The 18,736-nt window shown below is 37.8% G+C and overlaps 1 protein-coding gene across 5 annotated transcripts in view; it reads left to right on the forward strand.

Moving 5' to 3' along the window:
* MYSM1 (Myb like, SWIRM and MPN domains 1) overlaps positions 1-17,945 on the forward strand; it is a 41,210-nt gene extending 23,265 nt beyond the window's left edge. Inside the window, exons 13-20 of one of the 5 annotated variants that reach the window (XR_012324595.1) lie at positions 3,384-3,438; positions 3,791-3,841; positions 4,563-4,637; positions 5,261-5,449; positions 6,134-6,266; positions 9,186-9,234; positions 10,559-10,664; positions 10,843-10,871. Coding sequence is in view for 3 of the 5 variants with exons in the window: in XM_019942384.3 (XP_019797943.2) it covers positions 3,384-3,438; positions 3,791-3,841; positions 4,563-4,637; positions 5,261-5,449; positions 6,134-6,266; positions 10,559-10,664; positions 10,843-10,900; positions 12,832-12,999 (835 nt within the window). In the remaining 2 variants the exon portion in view is untranslated. Of the gene's footprint in view, positions 1-3,383; positions 3,439-3,790; positions 3,842-4,562; positions 4,638-5,260; positions 5,450-6,133; positions 6,267-9,185; positions 9,235-10,558; positions 10,665-10,842; positions 10,901-12,831 lie in introns of those variants that run through there. The other 4 variants (XR_012324596.1, XM_019942384.3, XM_019942386.3 and 1 more) reach the window with 4 other exon arrangements.
* Positions 17,946-18,736: the final 791 nt, after the last annotated feature.

The raw sequence follows: 18,736 nt of genomic DNA on the forward strand, positions 1-18,736 counted from the left end.
TGTTTTTTTTAAACTTATCACAAATGATTAGAAAATGTATGGAAGGGATATCTGATATTGCAACATTACATTGTCCACATTAAGTTTAAAAATACTGCTGGGGCTTCCCTGGTGGCGCAGTGGTTGAGAGTCCGCCTGCCGATGCAGGGAACGCAGGTTCGTGCCCTGGTCCGGGAAGATCCCACATGCCGCAGAGTGGCTGGGCCTGTGAGCCACGGCCGCTGAGCCTGCACGTCCGGAGTCTGTGCTCCGCAAAGGGAGAGGCCACAACAGTGAGAGGCCCGCGTACCACCAGAAAAAAAAAAAAAATACTGCTGAAGGGGCTTCCCTGGTGGTGCAGTGGTTGAGAATCCGGAATCCGCCTGCCAGTGCAAGGGACATGGGTTCGATCCCTGGTCCGGGAAGATCCCGCATGCCGAGGAGCAGCTAAACCTGTGTGCCACAACTACTGAGCCTGCACTCTAGAACCCACGAGCCACAACTACTGAGCCTGCGTGCCACAACTACTGAAGCCCGCGCACCTAGAGCCCGTGCTCTGCAACAAGAGAAGCCACCACAGTGAGAAGCCTGTGCACCACAACGAAGAGTAGCCCCTGCTCGCCGCAACCAGAGAAAAGCCTGCGCATAGCAGCGAAGACCCAACACAGCCAGAAACAATAAATAAATAAAATAAAATAATAAAATAAATAAATTTTTTAAAAAAACTACTGAAATTTTTAATTTCGGAGACCTTGAGCAAAAGTGTTAATTTGTTCATGTTCAGTGAATATACGATCCAACGTATGTTTGTTCATGTTCAGTGAATATAGGATCCAACGTATGTTGTAAGGGGGCCTTGTTTGTGACAGGTGGTCATTTAACTTCTAGACATTATGAACAGGTAACCTCATGAAATGACTAATTCTCTCTTTGATTGATGCTGAATGTTAGGTTTTTTCTTTAATAATTTAAAATATTTAACTTGTAACATTAAGGGTCACCAAATAAGTTAAATGCCTTGATTTTGTAGACCCTCACTTCTTGCAGATGACCCATGAAATACACTATAGTTTTGGGGGGGGGGGTTTCTGTTTGTTTGTTTGGTTGGTTTTTTTTGTGGTACCCGGGCCTCGCACTGCTGCGACCTCTCCCGTTGTGGAGCACAGGCTCCGGACACGCAGGCTCAGCGGCCATGGCTCATGGGCCCAGCCGCTCCGCGGCATGTGGGATCTTCCCGGACCGGGGCACAAACCCGTGTGCCCTGCATTGGCAGGCGGACTCTCAACTACTGCGCCACCAGGGAAGCCCTAGACTATAGTTTTGTCAGCGTCCCTTTAAAACAAGACATCCAGGAATGCCACTTGGTTATTTTCAATGGAAAGAGCCCTAATACTCAACCAGTTGTATGTCCCTGGGTAAGTTACACAAAGCCTTTATAAGCCTTGGGTCCTCATTTATAAAATAATATCTATAATAGCTAACACTGTTGGCTATGTTTTAAGCACTTCATATATATTAACTCATTTAATCCTCATAACAACCCTATGAAGTAGTTAATGTAATCATTCCCATTTTATAGATGAGGAAACTGAGAGGCACAAAGAGGTTGTGTGACTTGCCCATGCTTGTTAATGGTGGTGGTGTGATTTAACCCAGGCATTAAGGCTTAAGAATCCATACTCCTAACCATTACATTATATATCACCTCTCTAAACTTAAAATCAAAACTTAGAGTTGTGAGAATAAATTAAATGAGATTAACTATGTAAGAAAATACAGTTGTCCATAAGCTAGGACTCCTCATCTAGTGTCCACACATTTGATTTTCTGGATCTAAATGTGAGACATACTTACTGTAATTTCAAGTCATTCTTCCAGTTTGTGAGGACCTTTTTGAATCCAGATCCACTTTTCTTCGTAGCTTTGAATCAACATTTCAATAAGCTTGCCTTTTCTATCATTGATCACTGATTAAAATGTTTAACTGAGATAAATGTAAACCTCAGACATCATTGTTCAATGAGCTATATATTACCACAATTAACTCTATTTCTTCATCTTATGCAGAAGAATAATCATAGCAGATGTCTTGCTTACATTTAGTAACAGTATATTTGAGTCTTTATGAGTCTGCTAGTTTCTAGCAGATCATTCCTATCAAAAATGAAATTTAGGCGTACCTGTCATGACATATTTTCATGAACCCATTATTGTTCTTAGTAGTCACCTCTTCACTTGCTAAAGGCTCACAAATCAGCTGTTTAATAACCTTTTCTAGAATTTTCCTGATACTCAACATTTAATTCCTCTGCTGCTTTTTTTGTGTTTTGAAAACAGACCCAATAATTGCCTATTCCTAGTCCTCCAATAATTTTTTCATTCTCTGTGGTTCCTCAAAAAGGGTTGATGGTGGTTTCACATGATGGTTCTTCAAAGTGCTCTGGGATGCATATGCTTTCTTTCTATTTTCTCATCTATCTTGACCTTTCATTTCTTTTTATTTGCATTGACTAAGCACTTTCTAACTTGAAGATCTTCCTCATTCAGCAAACACTTTTTGAATGCCTACTGTGTGTCAAGCACTGTTCTAGGTACTTGCAATACAGTATTCAGCAAAACAAAGTGTCTGATCTCCTAGCACTAAGTGTCTGGTAGAATAGGAACTAAATAGTTCTGCTCTTTTCCAGTTGTTAAAATGAACATATTCGCTGTTTGTTTTCTCTGACTGTAGCCTAAAAACACTTTAAATATTTTTCTCAAACCTCAATTCTTTATTGGCCAAAGCCTTTCTAATATTTCTCTCAAATTTGCACATGCTTTTGTATCTAGCCTTGCTTAGGCGTCCCTCTTTCCATCTTTTATACTTTTTCATTGTAAAAGATGAGTTTATCATAGAACTTTTGATATCCATTAATTTCTTTAACAGAACTGTTTGTCATTTATTCATTCAACAAATACTTATTGAGTCCCTACTCTGCTGAACACATTGTACTGACAGAGGTGTTTCTGAGAAACTTCCATCTTTCTTGAACTTTGTTTCCTATCTTATGTCAGGTTTAGGTTTTCATTGAACTTTTGAAACCTACTTTCAGTGTAGGACACATGTCTGGCCATTTATAATGTTCTCCTCGTTGGGTGTTAAAAGAAATTAAGACAACAAAACTACTTTTTCCCAAAGGTTATGTTGTTCCCCAAATATTTAATCAAGTCTGAAAGACAAGTGCTTCTTTCAAAAGGGTTGTATCACAAGAAGTTCTCCTAGTTTAATATTTTTTTCACTTAGACAGAATTTAGGTTTAGATTATTGGTACACATTTTCAAATTTGTAAATGAATGTTATTTTCCTGATTATGTTATTGAAATTATATTAGGAATGATTTTTTTTTTTCTTTTTCCTTTTCCAGCTCATTCGATCCCTTCCAACTGATACCTTGTAATTTTTTCAGTGAAGAAAAGCAGGTACTACTCATTCATCACTGAATGACCGTAAATAATACCCTCCTCTCAGACATGAAATATTTCTTCTTTCTCTGTGTGTGCAAGGCATGTGTATAAGAAAGGTTGGATAAGGCAGGGTACACTGAAGGTCAGATGAGTGATACAGATGGAAAATGAGAAAAGAATTTCTGCATGCTAGGGCTTTGAATTGTACATGTATTTCTTTAAAAGTCTGATTTGTGCTGAGCCTTGGTTGGTGGTGAGAACTTGGTGTGATAGATAAAGGAGAAAAGGGTGGGCATTCCGATAGGAAGAACAAAATCTCTATTTTTATGCTCCCCCATTTTTTTTTTTTTTTTTTTTTATATTTCAGGAGCCATTTCAGGTGAAAGTGGCTTCAGAAGCACTTTTAATAATGGATTTGGTAAGGATATTATATTGTGTTTACTTAGTTATTCTGATTTCTATTCTTGTGTATTTTTATTGCAGGCATAAGAGAGAGTATGGAAGACGTGTATTTTGGATCTTAACTATCCTCCTTTACAAGGAATCTAAAAAATAAGTCTTTTCTTTTGGAGAAAAGCCAAACAATTGCATGTTTCCATATTTTAGAGAAAATAAATTAATGTGAGTTTTTGCAGACTGTTTATCATCATTAACCCGATTTTAATTTCCTAGTATTCTTGTCTGCTGCCTTCTAGATAACTGCAACAAAGCACAACTCTTATAATTTGGAGACTCCTTGTTTTGCACTAAACTACAGAGATCTCCAATGGTTGTGTGTGTTTATGGTGTTTTCTATAGGAGGACCCAGAGTGATTTTTACTTTGTATCCTTATGATACCTTTCCCAGTAGGCGGAGCAAATGGTATCTTCATTTTGTAAATGAAAAAAATGGCATCTTGGAGTGTTTCAATGTTTGGTTCAAAGCCTCTCAGCTGGCAGTACAGATAGGTCTAAAATCTTAAGTCTCTGTGTGCTGAGCCTAGCATCTGGTTCCTCTACTATGCTATTTCATTTTAGAGAAGCATAATTACCGTACTTGTAAATGACTCTTCTATGATAAGTGAGATTTATTCTGATTTTTTGGTCAGGTGGGTTTGGTTTGTATGTTTGGGCTAAGTCTTATCTTGTATTTCTTTTAGCATGCTCATGTTTCTATGGCAGAAGTGATTGGTCTGTTAGGAGGAAGATACTCAGAAGTTGATAAGATAGTTGAGGTAAGTTTTCTCTTAAAATTTTTAAAATTATTTAGCCCTGCTGCCATACCAAATATTTTTATAGATTTCAGTGTGTATAATTAACATATAAACCTTATCTGTGATATAAATGAGAATATGCAAATATGGACAGTTATATATTCCCAGAGGTGACTGAACATTCCATATATTGAGCACCTGTTTCCTTTTACCACTGAGAAAGAGGGAACATTACCAGGCCTCAGTTCTTCATTGCCTTTGCCAATTAAAAGCTTCAACTCCTAAGAGGCCAGAGACCAGGAAGCATGCGATAACCTTATAATTGAAACTTGGTATACATCATTTTGCTAGAAATTATTATCATAAGTAATAGGGGTCATCAAAAGACTGTGTTTAAACAGATACTATACAGGCCGACCTGGGAGACTAACCCGTAACTTGTCTTGAGTAGGAAAATGGATTTTGAGTTCCTTGCATACAATCACACTTTTGGAGAGTAATTCGTTTGCAAGTTAAAGGCTGCCTATTATATAGGCAGATAAAAGGCTTGGCTTTTAAAAGTTTCTGTATCTGTGTATGAAAGGACTGAAACAGTAGAATTAACAAGATTTCAGTATAATCATTTAAGGATTAATCCTTTATAGGTCTGTGCAGCAGAACCGTGTAACAGTCTGAGTACAGGACTACAGTGTGAGATGGATCCCGTCTCACAAACACAAGCCTCAGAAACCTTGGCTGTCAGGGGCTATAGTGTTATTGGATGGTATCATTCTCATCCTGCCTTTGATCCTAATCCTTCCTTACGAGATATTGACACTCAAGCCAAATACCAGGTGTGTTTATAGGTCTTTTTGTATGTAGTCTGTAAATGATTGCATATTTTCTCCCCTCTCGTTGTTTTCTGTTAAATAAATACACGTTTAACATTTCTAGCAAAGTGATTACAAGAGTAATACATGTTTATTTAAACACTTAGAAAATTAGCTATTCTGTTTAATATAAACAAGACATCAAAGTAACAGTGATAATTCCCCCCAGAGCCTTTAAAAATGAAGGAGATAACTAAGACAGGGACTGGGTACAATTGAAATAATTGGAAATATAATATATTTTGCACCTCTGGAAAAAACAGAGTTTTGTTTTATTCTGCAATTTTATGTTTGATATCTGGATGTTTCTGCTGTAGGCAGCTGTTTGTAAATTATTACCATATAGATAAAGATTACAGCTGAGGGGCTAGTGAATATAATTTGTAAATGCATTCATGGCAAATATAGATTTTGCAGGCCAGGTGATCTTTTTAAGGGTGATCTTTAAAAAAAGAATCTGTTCAGGTTGGGTTGGACATGTTTTGGCCTGAAGGTTTTAGGGTATGGAATAAATTTAGTTGCTGTTTGGAAGTGAAGTACTTTTGCATTCCGTTTTCCTCTGTTGGATGTTTAAAATGTTGGTGTGGGTAAATACTGAGTTTTAAATTTATGTGGTTGAAACTAATTATACTTTTTTTTAAATTGTAGAGTTACTTCTCCAGAGGCGGTGCAAAGTTCATTGGAATGATTGTTAGTCCTTATAATAGAAATAATCCTTTACCTTATTCTCAGATTACCTGCCTGGTTATAAGTGATGAAATTAGCCCAGATGGCTCTTATCGTAAGTTTTCAACAAAAACAATCCTACTTCTACTTTCATTTTTTTTTTGAATCTTACAAATCACAGAATTTATACCTGTTGAAAGCAATTTGATGGAAAAGTTTTTGTCCTCAACTAGGGAATCACTGTTTGCATACCATGTAGTGCAGCCACCCTCTTTCCTTTTATGATTTCCTTCTGCATTAAAGTTCCCACTGTGTTACCATTGCCACTGGGCAAAAACATTACAATGTAGAGAAAGCTTATGGCCAAGCAGTGTGTGTGTATTAGGTCCTGGAGACATTGCAGTAAGCAAAACAGACAAAGTCTCTTCTGTTCTCTTGAAAATTCTTGATAAATGCAGATTGGCTTTCTCTGCAATGACATTCAAATGAAAAAATAATAATAATGAAGAATAATGACCACCCTACCACTAGCTATCCATGATCTCCCAGTTTAGGCTCAACAGTGCCTAACTATTTTTATATCTGTCTCTCTCAAGAAAGAATTTGGTTGGTTTAGCCCATCATATGACTTGGTTCCTTTGGGATTTATGTCCACTGCTGTTCAGTCAACTGGCTGGGTAGAGAATTAGTGTAGCAGACTAGGAAAAGTAGGGGAGTGTAAGAAGCGAGTGTGGATGGAAGGAAAAGATTAGAGGAAACAATTACGTCTCTAGGATACTCTCTTTTCGTCCTTAATACCACTGCTCTAGTTGACTGTCCTCTCTGGATACTGTCACTCTAAATTTTACTCTTCCCCATTAGCTCATGAGCCCCTTGAAGGTAGATATGATATTGTACTCATTTTTCTATTCTCAGTTTCTAGCACAGGGCCCAGCATAAAGTAGGTACTAAATGAATGTTTAACAAATTAATTTCTTCATTCTTAATAATGTCACTCAGATACCCTCTCTTAATAATGTCACAAAAATACCCTCTTTGGTAAAGACCCCAGCACTGCCACCCCTCATGTCATTTACTATTAGTTGCTCTGTGCTTCGTGCACCTGCAACATTTGTTTCCTGCCTTCGTGGTTGCTTTCGTGTTTTAATATAATTTATTTATTTAGCCTGTCTCACTAAATTGTGAGCCCCAAAGAGCAGGAACTATGTCTTGTTTGTATCTCCTGTAGTACCTAATCAGTTGCCTTACACCTAAGGAGTGGTCAGTGCTCTATAGGTTTTTGTTGAATGAATAGTATTGACATTAACTTTAGTCCAAAATGCCCATTTTGAACATATCACATGTATACATCATTCTTTACGCCAGTATAATTTTACAAAAAGTTAACAAAAGGAAGAATCACAATGAACTTGTTCTCAATTTAAACCGTGTCTTACTGTCACATTCTGCTAGATTTGGGGAGTGAGCCTCTACTCTGATGCTGTCTAATACAGTCACATGTGGCTATGTGTGACTGTTTAAATTAATTAGAATTAAATGAAGTTTAAAATTCAGTTCCTAGAATCCTACTGCTGGCCAAAATGAAGTAACAAGGACCTGTCTGAAACAACCAAAAAACTGGACAAAATATAGAGAACAGTGGTATTTAGGATATAACATCAGACAGTGAAAGAATATGATTCCTGAGAGATGAGAAACAAAGTGAGCCCAAGTTAACCTAGCTTATTGACTTAAAAGAACTTCCAGGTGTGGCACAAGGCGGAAACCCATCCAGAGCCTAGCAGACCCTGAGTTGAGGTGATGGAGGTAAGAGCAAGGAGACCAGGGCAACTAAATTTGCAAGACATTGTACCAGAGAGCAGAAAGCTGCCTAGAGAGCAGACTCCAAAGATTTGTAGAAGGTTCAAATTTATTATTTAGCAAGATAAAGACCGATGCCTGTGTGTGAACAGACTACCCCAAATGGGAAAGAATCACCTGAAAGATTAGCGGGCACAGTGCTGGATTCTCACATAAGCTACTGTCACAACACACAAGTATTCCACGTTATCATCATTGCAGAAAGTTCTCTTGGGCAGAGCTGCCTCTTACATGACTTGACCATTGTTAACACTGCTTGTTAGGTCTTAATCCTCGGTTCTTCTCTTTGTTCTTCTTGGAAACCTTCTGGTTCAAGAATTAAAATTTCCTAGAAGCCCTGGGATACCTTGTGTTACAGTACTTTGAACTGGATCCTTTACTTATTTATTTGTTCATTCATTGATTCATTCTTTTTTTTTCCCCCTCTAGTAGGTGTGTACCCAAGTCCTATCTTTACAGTATATCTAATGGTTAATCATTTTCTCTATTTGTAATAGGCCAGAAATATACTTAGTGATTCGTTTTATTCTGACACTTCAGTGAATAAAAACAGTCAGTACACATATGTATAATTGAATCACTTTGCTATACACTTGAAAATAACACAACATTGTAAATTAACTATACCTCAATTAAAAAAATAATAAGCATATCAAAAAATAATCAGTACAAAAAGAAATTTTTACTGGTTTTAGTGCCATTTTTTTAACTTAGAAGATGTTCTTAATACCAAATAGAGATGTATGACGTGTTGTGTGTGTGTGTATTTTCATGTTTTTTTTATGAGCACAGACTGAAAATGTATTTGTTTATTTACCTCTCTTTTAGTCTCATTTTTTACTTTCATTAAGAGTAGGAGTTGCTTACCTGGATTCAGATCCCAACTCTGATATTTATTAGTTATTTTACCTTGGGCAGGTTACTTAATCCCTCTCATTCTCATTTGCCAAATCTGTAAAATGAGAAAATATTATTAACTTGCTTACAGGAGGTTGTAGAGGCTGTCGGTAATGTATGTACAGTGCTTAGTAAATAATAGGTCTAAAATAGGTAGTGATGATCATAGCTATTGTCTGTGCTTAGTAGGTAATCAAAACATATCAAGTAAATGATTGTTATCACAGAAGGAGTTTGTGTAATAGCTTATGTACTATAATGTGTCACTCTTCTTAAGTTCCTGGAGGGGGAAAATGAAATGGAAGAGAATTGAGAAATGAAAAAAGGTCAGTTATCATCAGGCTTGCTGTTCCTTTCTCTCCTTCCATACACCTGAAAAAAAAATGGGGAGAAAAAAGCCTTTTTAGGGCACATTGACAAGTTATGCTTGTATTGTGTGGAAGTAGAATTATGATTTTTTTCTTAATACCTTCCCTAATACCTTCTGATTTGCTGACATTTTGTTTACTCGAAAAGCCTACGATGGCAAAAATGCAAGTTGATAGGCAGTATAATGTAAACATTAAGAACATAAACTCGAGCCAGACTACCTGGGTTCAAATCCTGGCTCTACCTCTTACTAATTAGATATGTCCAAGAACAGGTTATTTAATAACTAACCTTTCTGTGGCTCAGTGTCCTCGTCAAAAAAAAAAAAACATTGGGGACAACACTGGTAGCTAGTTTATGTAACTGGCCTTACATCTATATAAAAAGCATAAAGCCTGGCACATAGTAAGCATTATATAAGTGTTATTATTATTATGGTATTGGCCTTTGGTAATGAATCAGCTGAGCCTTTAATATACTGCAAATACAATTACATGGAGATTTTGAAAGATATGTGAGAAATGTCTAAGTAGGCTCATCTTTTGGTATTTTTTCCTTTCTGACTTACGTACATGATGTCTACCCCTTGGACTTGTTTCCTCCAGAGTTTAGCATGACTCAAGTGCAGTTACTGCCTCTCCAGAATTAAACCTAGCCCCTGTCTAGTCTTAGATCAGCGTGTAGAGGGAGGTGGAATGAATGTGGGCTCAGAAGTCGGGCAAGCCTGGTGGGATTTGAAATCCAAGCTCTTTGCTTTACTAGTGGAAAGAGCTTATTCAACCTGTCTCAGCCTCAGTTTTATCTGTTAAATAGGAATAATGCTACCTACCTTATAGCAGTGCTGTAAGCTTGATAACATGTGTTTAAAAAAAAAAATCACTGGGATGGAATATATCTTGGTTTGCCTAGGTCAGTCCCAATTTAAGCCTGTGGTTCTGGCACAATTATTAATAGTGCCAGCTTTCACTCCCAAAGTGTCTTGGTTTGGATGATAAATTATGTGATCATCTTACCTGTCACAGTTCCTTGCATAGAATTGTCATGCAAATGGCACTTTTACTTTTCTTTATTAATTGCTTGGCATTAATATACTTGATGAACCAAGTTCAGCCAGGCAGTGCATATTTAATGAATGCCCACTATGTTTAACGTGCTGTTTAATTAGCTGGTCTGCCAAGCTGCGGTTATGAAAACACGGAAGGGAATTTTAAGTAATTAAAAGGAGATTGGAGATTTAAGAAAATGTAAAATGTAAAAATGTGCTGCTTTATGCTTTTCTAGGTTTACCTTATAAATTTGAAGTACAACAGATGTTAGAAGAACCTCGGTGGGGATTAGTGCTTGAAAAGACAAAATGGATAATAGAAAAATACAGGCTATCCCGGAGGTATGTACTGTGGTTTGAGATGGTTGCACATCTGCAGTGTTTCTCATTAAATCACATTGTAGGGAAAACCCAAGTTAAATATAAAATTGTGATGTATGGCATCAGTGATAGTTTATTACAAAACTGATTCGTTTATAGTATTTGTTTCATTGGTTTGTTTTCATATTTCTTCCAACAGCAGTGTCCCCATGGATAAAATCTTTCGCCGGGATTCTGACCTGACTTGTTTGCAGAAAGTAAGCTGCCTTCACTTTAATTGGTTTCATTGCTCACAGATTCTAAAGCTATTCATCTTGATGTGTTTTCCCATGATGCCTAATGCTTTGTGAATACGCTTTTCTGTGTATTTCCTTCATTGCTTTTTCCTTTCTAAAATTAATTTCTAGGAGATAATTAGTAATATGTTTTGGCACCCATGCTTGCATATAGAAATAATGCTGTTTTAGAAAAAGTTTGTCCATGTTGGCTGATAAATTTCTTAGCACATTATTATTGTACACAATGGAGAACATTTTTCTTATTTTATTAAATTCAAAAGTGCCATGTTTCCATTTAGCTTTAACAATTGATCATTTTTAAAAACGGTAGTATAAATCTAACAATTAAATTTAAATGGTCATTTTACTTAACTTTCTGGTAGGAAAAAAGAGTCTTGAATTATTTTATTTCACTTCTAGTTTTGTTTCTATGAGTATAATGAATTTCAGTAAGATTGGCAACATTGGTCTTTTTTTCCTTTGGTAACAGTTTGGGAATAGAAAATTTTTAAATTTCTTTTTAATTTTTTTTTTTTTTTTTTGGCTACGTTGGGTCTTCATTGCTGCGCGTGGGCTTTCTCTGGTTGCAGCGAGCCGGGGCTACTCTTACTGCAGTGCACGGGCTTCTTATTGCAGTGGCTTCTCTTGTCGTGGAGCACGGGCTCTAGGTGGGCGGGCTTCAGTGGTTGCAGCATGCGGGCCCTAGAACATGCAGCCTTCAGTAGTGTGGCACGCGGGCTCAGTAGTTGTGGCTCTCAGGCTTAGTTGTTCGTGCGATCTCCTGGGACCAGGGATCGAACCCATGTCCTCTGCATTGGCAGGCGGATTCTTAACCACTGTGCCACCAGGGAAGTCCCTCTTTTTAATATTTTTTACCCCCTCCTATTATAGCCACTTTTTCTTTGCTCTGTTGGAAGATTAATATGCACATTTCCCAGGAAATAGACTCCATCATTCTATTTTTGAAATGGTAGAATCCTGTATTTTTATGTCCATAGATTTTTATCCCATAGGATTCATGGCTTTGTAAATAAAACTACTAAAAAAAGAAGCAAAGTCACAAGTTTGTCCAAAGTAGAAAGCATCATACATGCAATTTCAGTTTTATCTCCTTATATAAAATCAGAAAGGAGCTGCACCTCACCTCCTCTGGCCTCTACTGCGAGGCCCTGGCGCTCTGGGCCAACGCCTGGCAGCTGCAGGCCCAGCTGGGTGTCCCCTCGGGCCCAGACGGCCCTCTGCTGACCCTGGTGGGGCTGGCTGTGTGCCACCAGGAGCTGGAGGACCCCGGGGAGTCCTGGGCACGCTGTGAGAAGGCCCTACAGCTGCTGGGGGACAAGAGCCCTCACCCTTTTCTGGTACCCTTTTTGGAGGCCACAGTGCAGCTCTCCTGGCACCTGGGCCTGGACAAATGCCAGTCAGAGGCCCGGCTCCAGGCCCTGCAAGAGGCAGGCCTGACGCCCACACCACCCCCCAGTCTCAAAGAATTACTCACCAAGGAGGTGCTGGACTAACATACCTAGATTTAAGGCCGCTGTGGGGAGAGGCGCTGCCCCAGGATGGGGGTGGGGTGAGGGCAGATGAGGACATGGACAGCAGTTGGGAGGCACCTGGCGTCCTGGGAACCCATAGAAGTTCCACAAACAATTTGTAGCGGACTGAAGAATGTGCTGCTTCTGTTGAGCTGGGCTCAGGACAAGCTTTGCTAAGCATTCCTCAGCAATGGCTTCCTGCACTTCAGCTGTACAGTTATTAAACACATGTCTATCCTCAATCACATTTAAGGAGAATGTTTCTCGTTTAAGCATTAGAAAATGGGAGATTTGGAAAGGGATAAAATAGTGATAGTGATGCAAACCCTCTTCTCACCACTTTTTGTGTTTAAATATAAAACTTTTCTTTTCAACTAGCTTTTGGAGTGTCTGAGGAAAACTCTGAGCAAAGTGGCCAATTGCTTCATTGCTGAAGAATTCTTGACTCAAATAGAAAATTTATTCCTTTCCAATTACAAAAGCCAGCCAGAGAATGGAGTGGCCGAAGAGAAGTGTGCTGTGGAGCCAAAGGCGCTGTTAACGTGACTATTTTAAAGTAAGACGTCTTAACCGCGACACAGTAGACCGTACTTTCAGAGTTATATAGCCTTGAAATTATTGTAATTTAGTTAATAGTGGTACAGCTTTGATTTTTTGTGTGTGTGTGCTAGTTCACGAAATCCAAATTTTGCCACATAAACCATGTGACAAGAAAGAGACATGGACTCATATGTGGCGCTTAGTCCTCCTCGGCCCGGTCAGCAGGGTGTGGACTGAAGGGCAGCCTCCCTGCTGTCTTCAGATTGATAAGTGCGCTGTGTCTCAGATTTTTATTTCCCCCTGAACTAGTCATTCCAGTTTTGCTATCTCCTGTCTCGTGAGGAGCACTTCCATTCTTTTCATGTGTTTTGGTGAGGCTTGTTTATGGTTGCAAATGAGATGCGGGTGGGTGGTCACAGCATAATTAACATGGTTGAGAACTGCTGGTTTAATGAATCTAAGGACATGCTGTGGGAGGACAGGGGAGGCATCAGGAGAAAATCTTCAAAACAGACAGGAGATCTAAAGGAGAGAATCAAATTACCAGTTTTTTAATTACAGATATTTGCTTCCATTTTATTGTATAACAACACTACTATAGGATATGCCATTTTCTCAGCTGAAACATTTTGTATGGATTTCAGATACATAACATAATAAGCTTCAACTATAGGTCCACTTATGTTCATTTGTGTGATAAAGGCTCGGTTAACTAGAACACAGGTAATCATAACTCTTAAACTAGACTTTTTTTTTTTTCCTACTACCTGCTATGAGGAAAAAGAGGCAGATTACAATAAAGCTTAAATAAATCAGACTTAATTTTAAAAACAAAAAATCCTTCCAGGACATATCATGTATTCTGCCCCGTTTCATATACTTGCTGAATCCAGAACAGGGATCAGTGGACTTTTTATGTAAAGGGGCAATTAGTCAGTAACTTAGGCTTTGCAGGCTACACACCATCTCTATCAGACATTCTTCTTTATGTTTTTTAACAGCGCTTTAAAAACATAAAACCATTCTTAGCTCATGAGCCTCACAGAAAACAGGTTGCTGGCCATTATCTTCCAAACCCTGCTCCAGAGAATTGCAAACATTTAGAATTTATTTTCAAATGCATGAGCCTGAGACATTGAAAGGTCTTGCATCATCTTCAAACAACAATAAAACTAAAAATTGTGATTTACATTTAAATTTGCTTTCAAATGAAAGTTAGTAGTGATGCTGCCTGATTTATTCTGATAGATTTTAGTTTACTTCTGTTAACTAAAGAATTGACTTATGTCCTTTTCCCAAGCATTCTTATTAATATCAGTTTTATTACTTCTAATCTGCATATGATTCTGTATTTTTACCTTTTTTGGTTTAATGAATATCCAAGGAAAATAAGTCAGTATTGGAAGGAGCAGTGAGCCAGTTTTAGATGACCTGGGTCTTGACTCAACCTTGTGATTTGAGGGATATAGTTTACCTTCTCTGGGCCTAAATTCATGTGTAACCGAGGTCTAAATTATCTGCCCTGCATCCTTTCAGGTCTAAAATCTTATGATTCACTCTGACTGTTGGACTTACCCACCTGGAGCTTGTATTTTGAGATGTTACAGTTCCCAAATTAATGAATGTTTGTAAAGAAAAATGGTAGTATTTTCCATTTTTCTATATGTATTTAGGATAAACGGTGAAACATAACTTACAAAGCAGTTACTTTTGGGACTGGGCTTATTAGAGCTATAGACCAAGAATCAGGAAACCTGAGTTCTTACCCTAATTCTTTTACCAGCTTTGTTGTGTGGCAGTGGTAAGATCACATAAACTTCTGGACCTCAGAATCTTCACCTATAATTCAAGGGCAGAAAGTCTGTGATTCTGTAAAAGGGTAGTGATTTGTTCCTTTCTACCCCTCCTTTTGACATACTTTCTTCGTTGTATCAGGAACAGATCCTAGAAAGTGGTATTAGTTAGCTTTCTTGCTTGACATTTCCCAGTAATATTGATGAATTGGGGTTGGAAAATAGTGGAAATTGATAAAAGTTCTGTTCTCAGTCTGGGTCCTCTGCATGCTAGTGGTTCACCACATTTAGTAACCTAAGCCATACTGTGAGGAGCTCTCAAAGGTGGTAATATTCAGAGTTTAGAGCTTTGAGAGAACAGTTTTTAAAATAATACTTTTTTTTCTCATGACAGAGTACATTTATGAGAAAATATTTTTTAAAAAGCAGAGAGCACAGTTAACATTTTGGTATAAATCTTTCCCCATTTTTTTTTTTGCATCATGTAATTTTATATTAAAATCTGATATCTTCCTCCGCCCCTCCCTCATTCATTGTTTTTTTTTTTTCTCATCATATTCTTAAAACATTTTTGTAACTACAGGTGCCCACATTCATGTCACTGCCAACCTTGGCCTGCTGAGGGCAGTAGGAGCCAGGCCTTGAGAAGCACAGAGGAAGTCTAGGGCTGAGGGTGGCAGTGTAATGCAGGAAGTTTAGGAGGCAGGGTCTCAGAGGGAAACCTACCTCTAGTAATGTTTACAGAGTGAAGATGGGACTTGAAAACATCCAAGTCTCTTCATCCTGATTTGGTTCTTTCTTTTGCACAGTGACAATAAAATAATGAGCTTAATTTATTTTCCTTTTCCAGCTTGCCTGGTGGAAATTGACACAAATACTTCACTCGTATTTGACCTAGCACTCTTAAAAATCTAATCCCAAAGTAACATTCAAAAAAAGAAAAATCAGTGGAATAAGACCCACAAGATCAGACTCTCCTTACCCCTCTGTAATTTTAGCCTTGAACCATTGGCCCTCAGAGCAGCTTTATGACTTTCATAGGCCTTAGACACTTTTGCCTTCTTAGGCCTCTTCTTCCATAAAAAATTAGAAAATAATGTTACAGTTGCATTTGTATAAAATGAATTTTATATATAAACACATCCTTAAATCTAAAAGTTTGGTTTTTTTCTTATGAATTTAAAAGAAATTAAAACATTTTGGGGGGCCTCTAAATGTATTACGGGCCTGAGACCTGGTGCATAATAGATAAGTTGGCCCTGCCTATACTATGAAGGGTGCTATTGGGAAAATGGCAGTCACTACCCTCTCCCCTATAAGCCCACCTCACAAACCCTAGAGGAGCTTTGCCACACAGCCAAGAACATTGCAGTACCTGCAGCTTTAGATCCATAGACTTGAACTTTGTTCTTTACTGATGTGACCAAAATTCAGGAGTGTTACTTGGGACCATTCATCCCCCAAAGAACGATAGGCCGCTGTGGCTAACTTCAGTTTTCAGGTAGATATTTTATTCTATTCTTAATCAATAGTTTTGAAACTCATGCCACATGTCCCGCCGTCTTTTCTTCCTGCATTTCCCTCAAGCCCTTTATTTTCATCGTCACTCCCTCACTTCTTACCTGACAGTGTATAGGTACAAGATCCTTCATTGTCATGTGTTGAAAGCAGGGCCTGAAGAATAGAGTTGAACAAACCCATTCATATTTCCCAGAAGCTGACTAATGCTGCCCCAGCCCTCTCTCCATAACTTTCCTCCCCCAAAGGACTGGGGCAAGGGCTGTGACATGCAGACCATCTGGGCAGCAGAGGAGGCTGTGGTCTCAGCATGCCAACCTGAGTGGGCTTCCTGCTCTTCAGTTTACCTTCTTCTTTGTCTTGCTGGGTCCTAATGAAGTGAGCTGGAGGACCTGGAGGAACTGATGCAGTCAGGAGGCCCTAGAACTGATGCTTTGTTCTGTCCCTACAAAAGAGCCATAGGACACCTGGCCACCCGGAAGGTAGCTACCATCCTCAGGTCATCAACAAGCATCCAGTTGGTGGGTTTCTCAGTAGAAATTAAGTCAGGGTACCCAAATGTTGTGGGGTTTTTTTTTTTTTTACCTACACTTCTCTACCCAGAGCTAGGCACTAAATCTATAGAGTCACAGATTATGACATTTAGGAAAACTTTTTTCTCACAAGCACGAAGAGAAAAGCACATACATTTGTAACATCATCTGTTTCATCAGGGTTAATACAAAATTTAACAAAGAAATTTGATCTGCATCTCCAATTTACCAGTGGTTTAATAGTTTTCTTACAAATTAATACCACATTTTGGAATATTTCCAGAAAATCACTGTGGAGAATAATGTAATATACTTTAGCTTAATTCCTGACCTTTTCTTAAATGGTTTTATGTGTGCTGTTCCCCCAAACTCTTTGTTTTTTCATTTAACCTATAATTTGTGCTTTCTGGTATTTTCTAAATCTTATCTTTTAAGCTACCTTAAATCCTTTCTGGAGCAAGGCAAAGAATAAATATGTCATCCCCCCTAAGTCAGGAGAAAGTCAGAATATCCCAGAGAAGCTGTGATTATGCCAGGGGCTCTATACCAAACTAAATTTGAACAGGTAAAATGAACTCATGGTATCTGGGTGGTTTTATTTTTATACCTTTGACTATATTTATGAATATATTCATAAGAACTTTAATTTCAGCAAAAAATGCCTGATCTGCCGTCTTTGAGGTTTCCTGGGGTTTCTCTTAGGAATTAAGAAGTATGTTAATTATGATTTTATAGTTTGTATTCCTGTTTCATAGGTTACCACAGAACATTTGTTTCAACCTATGGATTATAAAGTAGTATTTAGATTGTAGCATGATTTAAATAGATAGGTCATATATATCTTTAAATTTGTGGATTTGATGTGTAAATTGTGTATTATGTATAAGTTTACTATGATTATTGGTAAACCTGTTGCTCTTGTTTTCCCCAGATGTTATCAGTGTTTATGGATTTCTTTATTAGTTTGAATTTTGGAATGTTCTGTAATAAGATATAATGATTTCAACTATTTTGTGCTTTTAAATATGCCATGTTGTCTATATCTGTAATAAAGAATATTGTAAATATTAATGTTTGTACAATTATTAAAGCTTTTCTTCAAAATGAACTCTCCTCCTTGTACTTATTTTATGTACTGTGACATAAAATATATCATTTTGAGCTTTGGGGTTTTAGCTTGTAAAATTTAAAGGGAAACATTCTGAAGATTCTATATAAATAAAATTTTGAAAGTAAAGTGGTGAATCATTTGGTTGCTTTCTAAATCATCAGCAGCATGGACACTGAATTACAAACAATGCCCCATTAATTCAGCAAACATTTGTTGAGCATTGTAGGGGCACAAAGATGAATGTCTTGCTTGCTTTCCACAAGAATCCTACTACCTACTACCTAATAAGTGGGCAACATAAAACCTAACATAGGTAGCTAAGACACTAGGATACAAACTGAACTGATTATAAATGCCTGTAAGACTTCAAGGGTCAGAGGTGTTTAGATAAATGAGAATTCTCTAGAATGTAAGCAGTGAGATTAATTGCTTGGAAGAGATCGCCTTTAAACCAAAATGACATTTGGGGAAGATGTTCTGTAGGGAAGTGATCTTAGAGCATAGGCATGGAAGTAAGGAATGAAAAAAGATTTAGAGTGGCGAGCCTTTGGCCAGAGGGTAGGGTACATGAAGATGTTAATTATGAAGGTAATTCACATTCAGTCAACTAAGGATACGAAAGGTATAAATTAACAGAAAATTCTCACCTTAGAATTAACTCATTAACTGGTCTTTAACTTCCCAGTCCTTATTTTCTGCAAAACCTATCAATTTCAAAAACAGAACAGGATCAGACTTGTGTATATTCAGTACATATGTATCTTCAATGTCTGTCCTTTTATTGAGGA

The sequence above is a fragment of the Tursiops truncatus genome, chromosome 1, assembly GCF_011762595.2.
Source record: "Tursiops truncatus isolate mTurTru1 chromosome 1, mTurTru1.mat.Y, whole genome shotgun sequence".
Classification (NCBI taxonomy): domain Eukaryota; kingdom Metazoa; phylum Chordata; class Mammalia; order Artiodactyla; family Delphinidae; genus Tursiops; species Tursiops truncatus.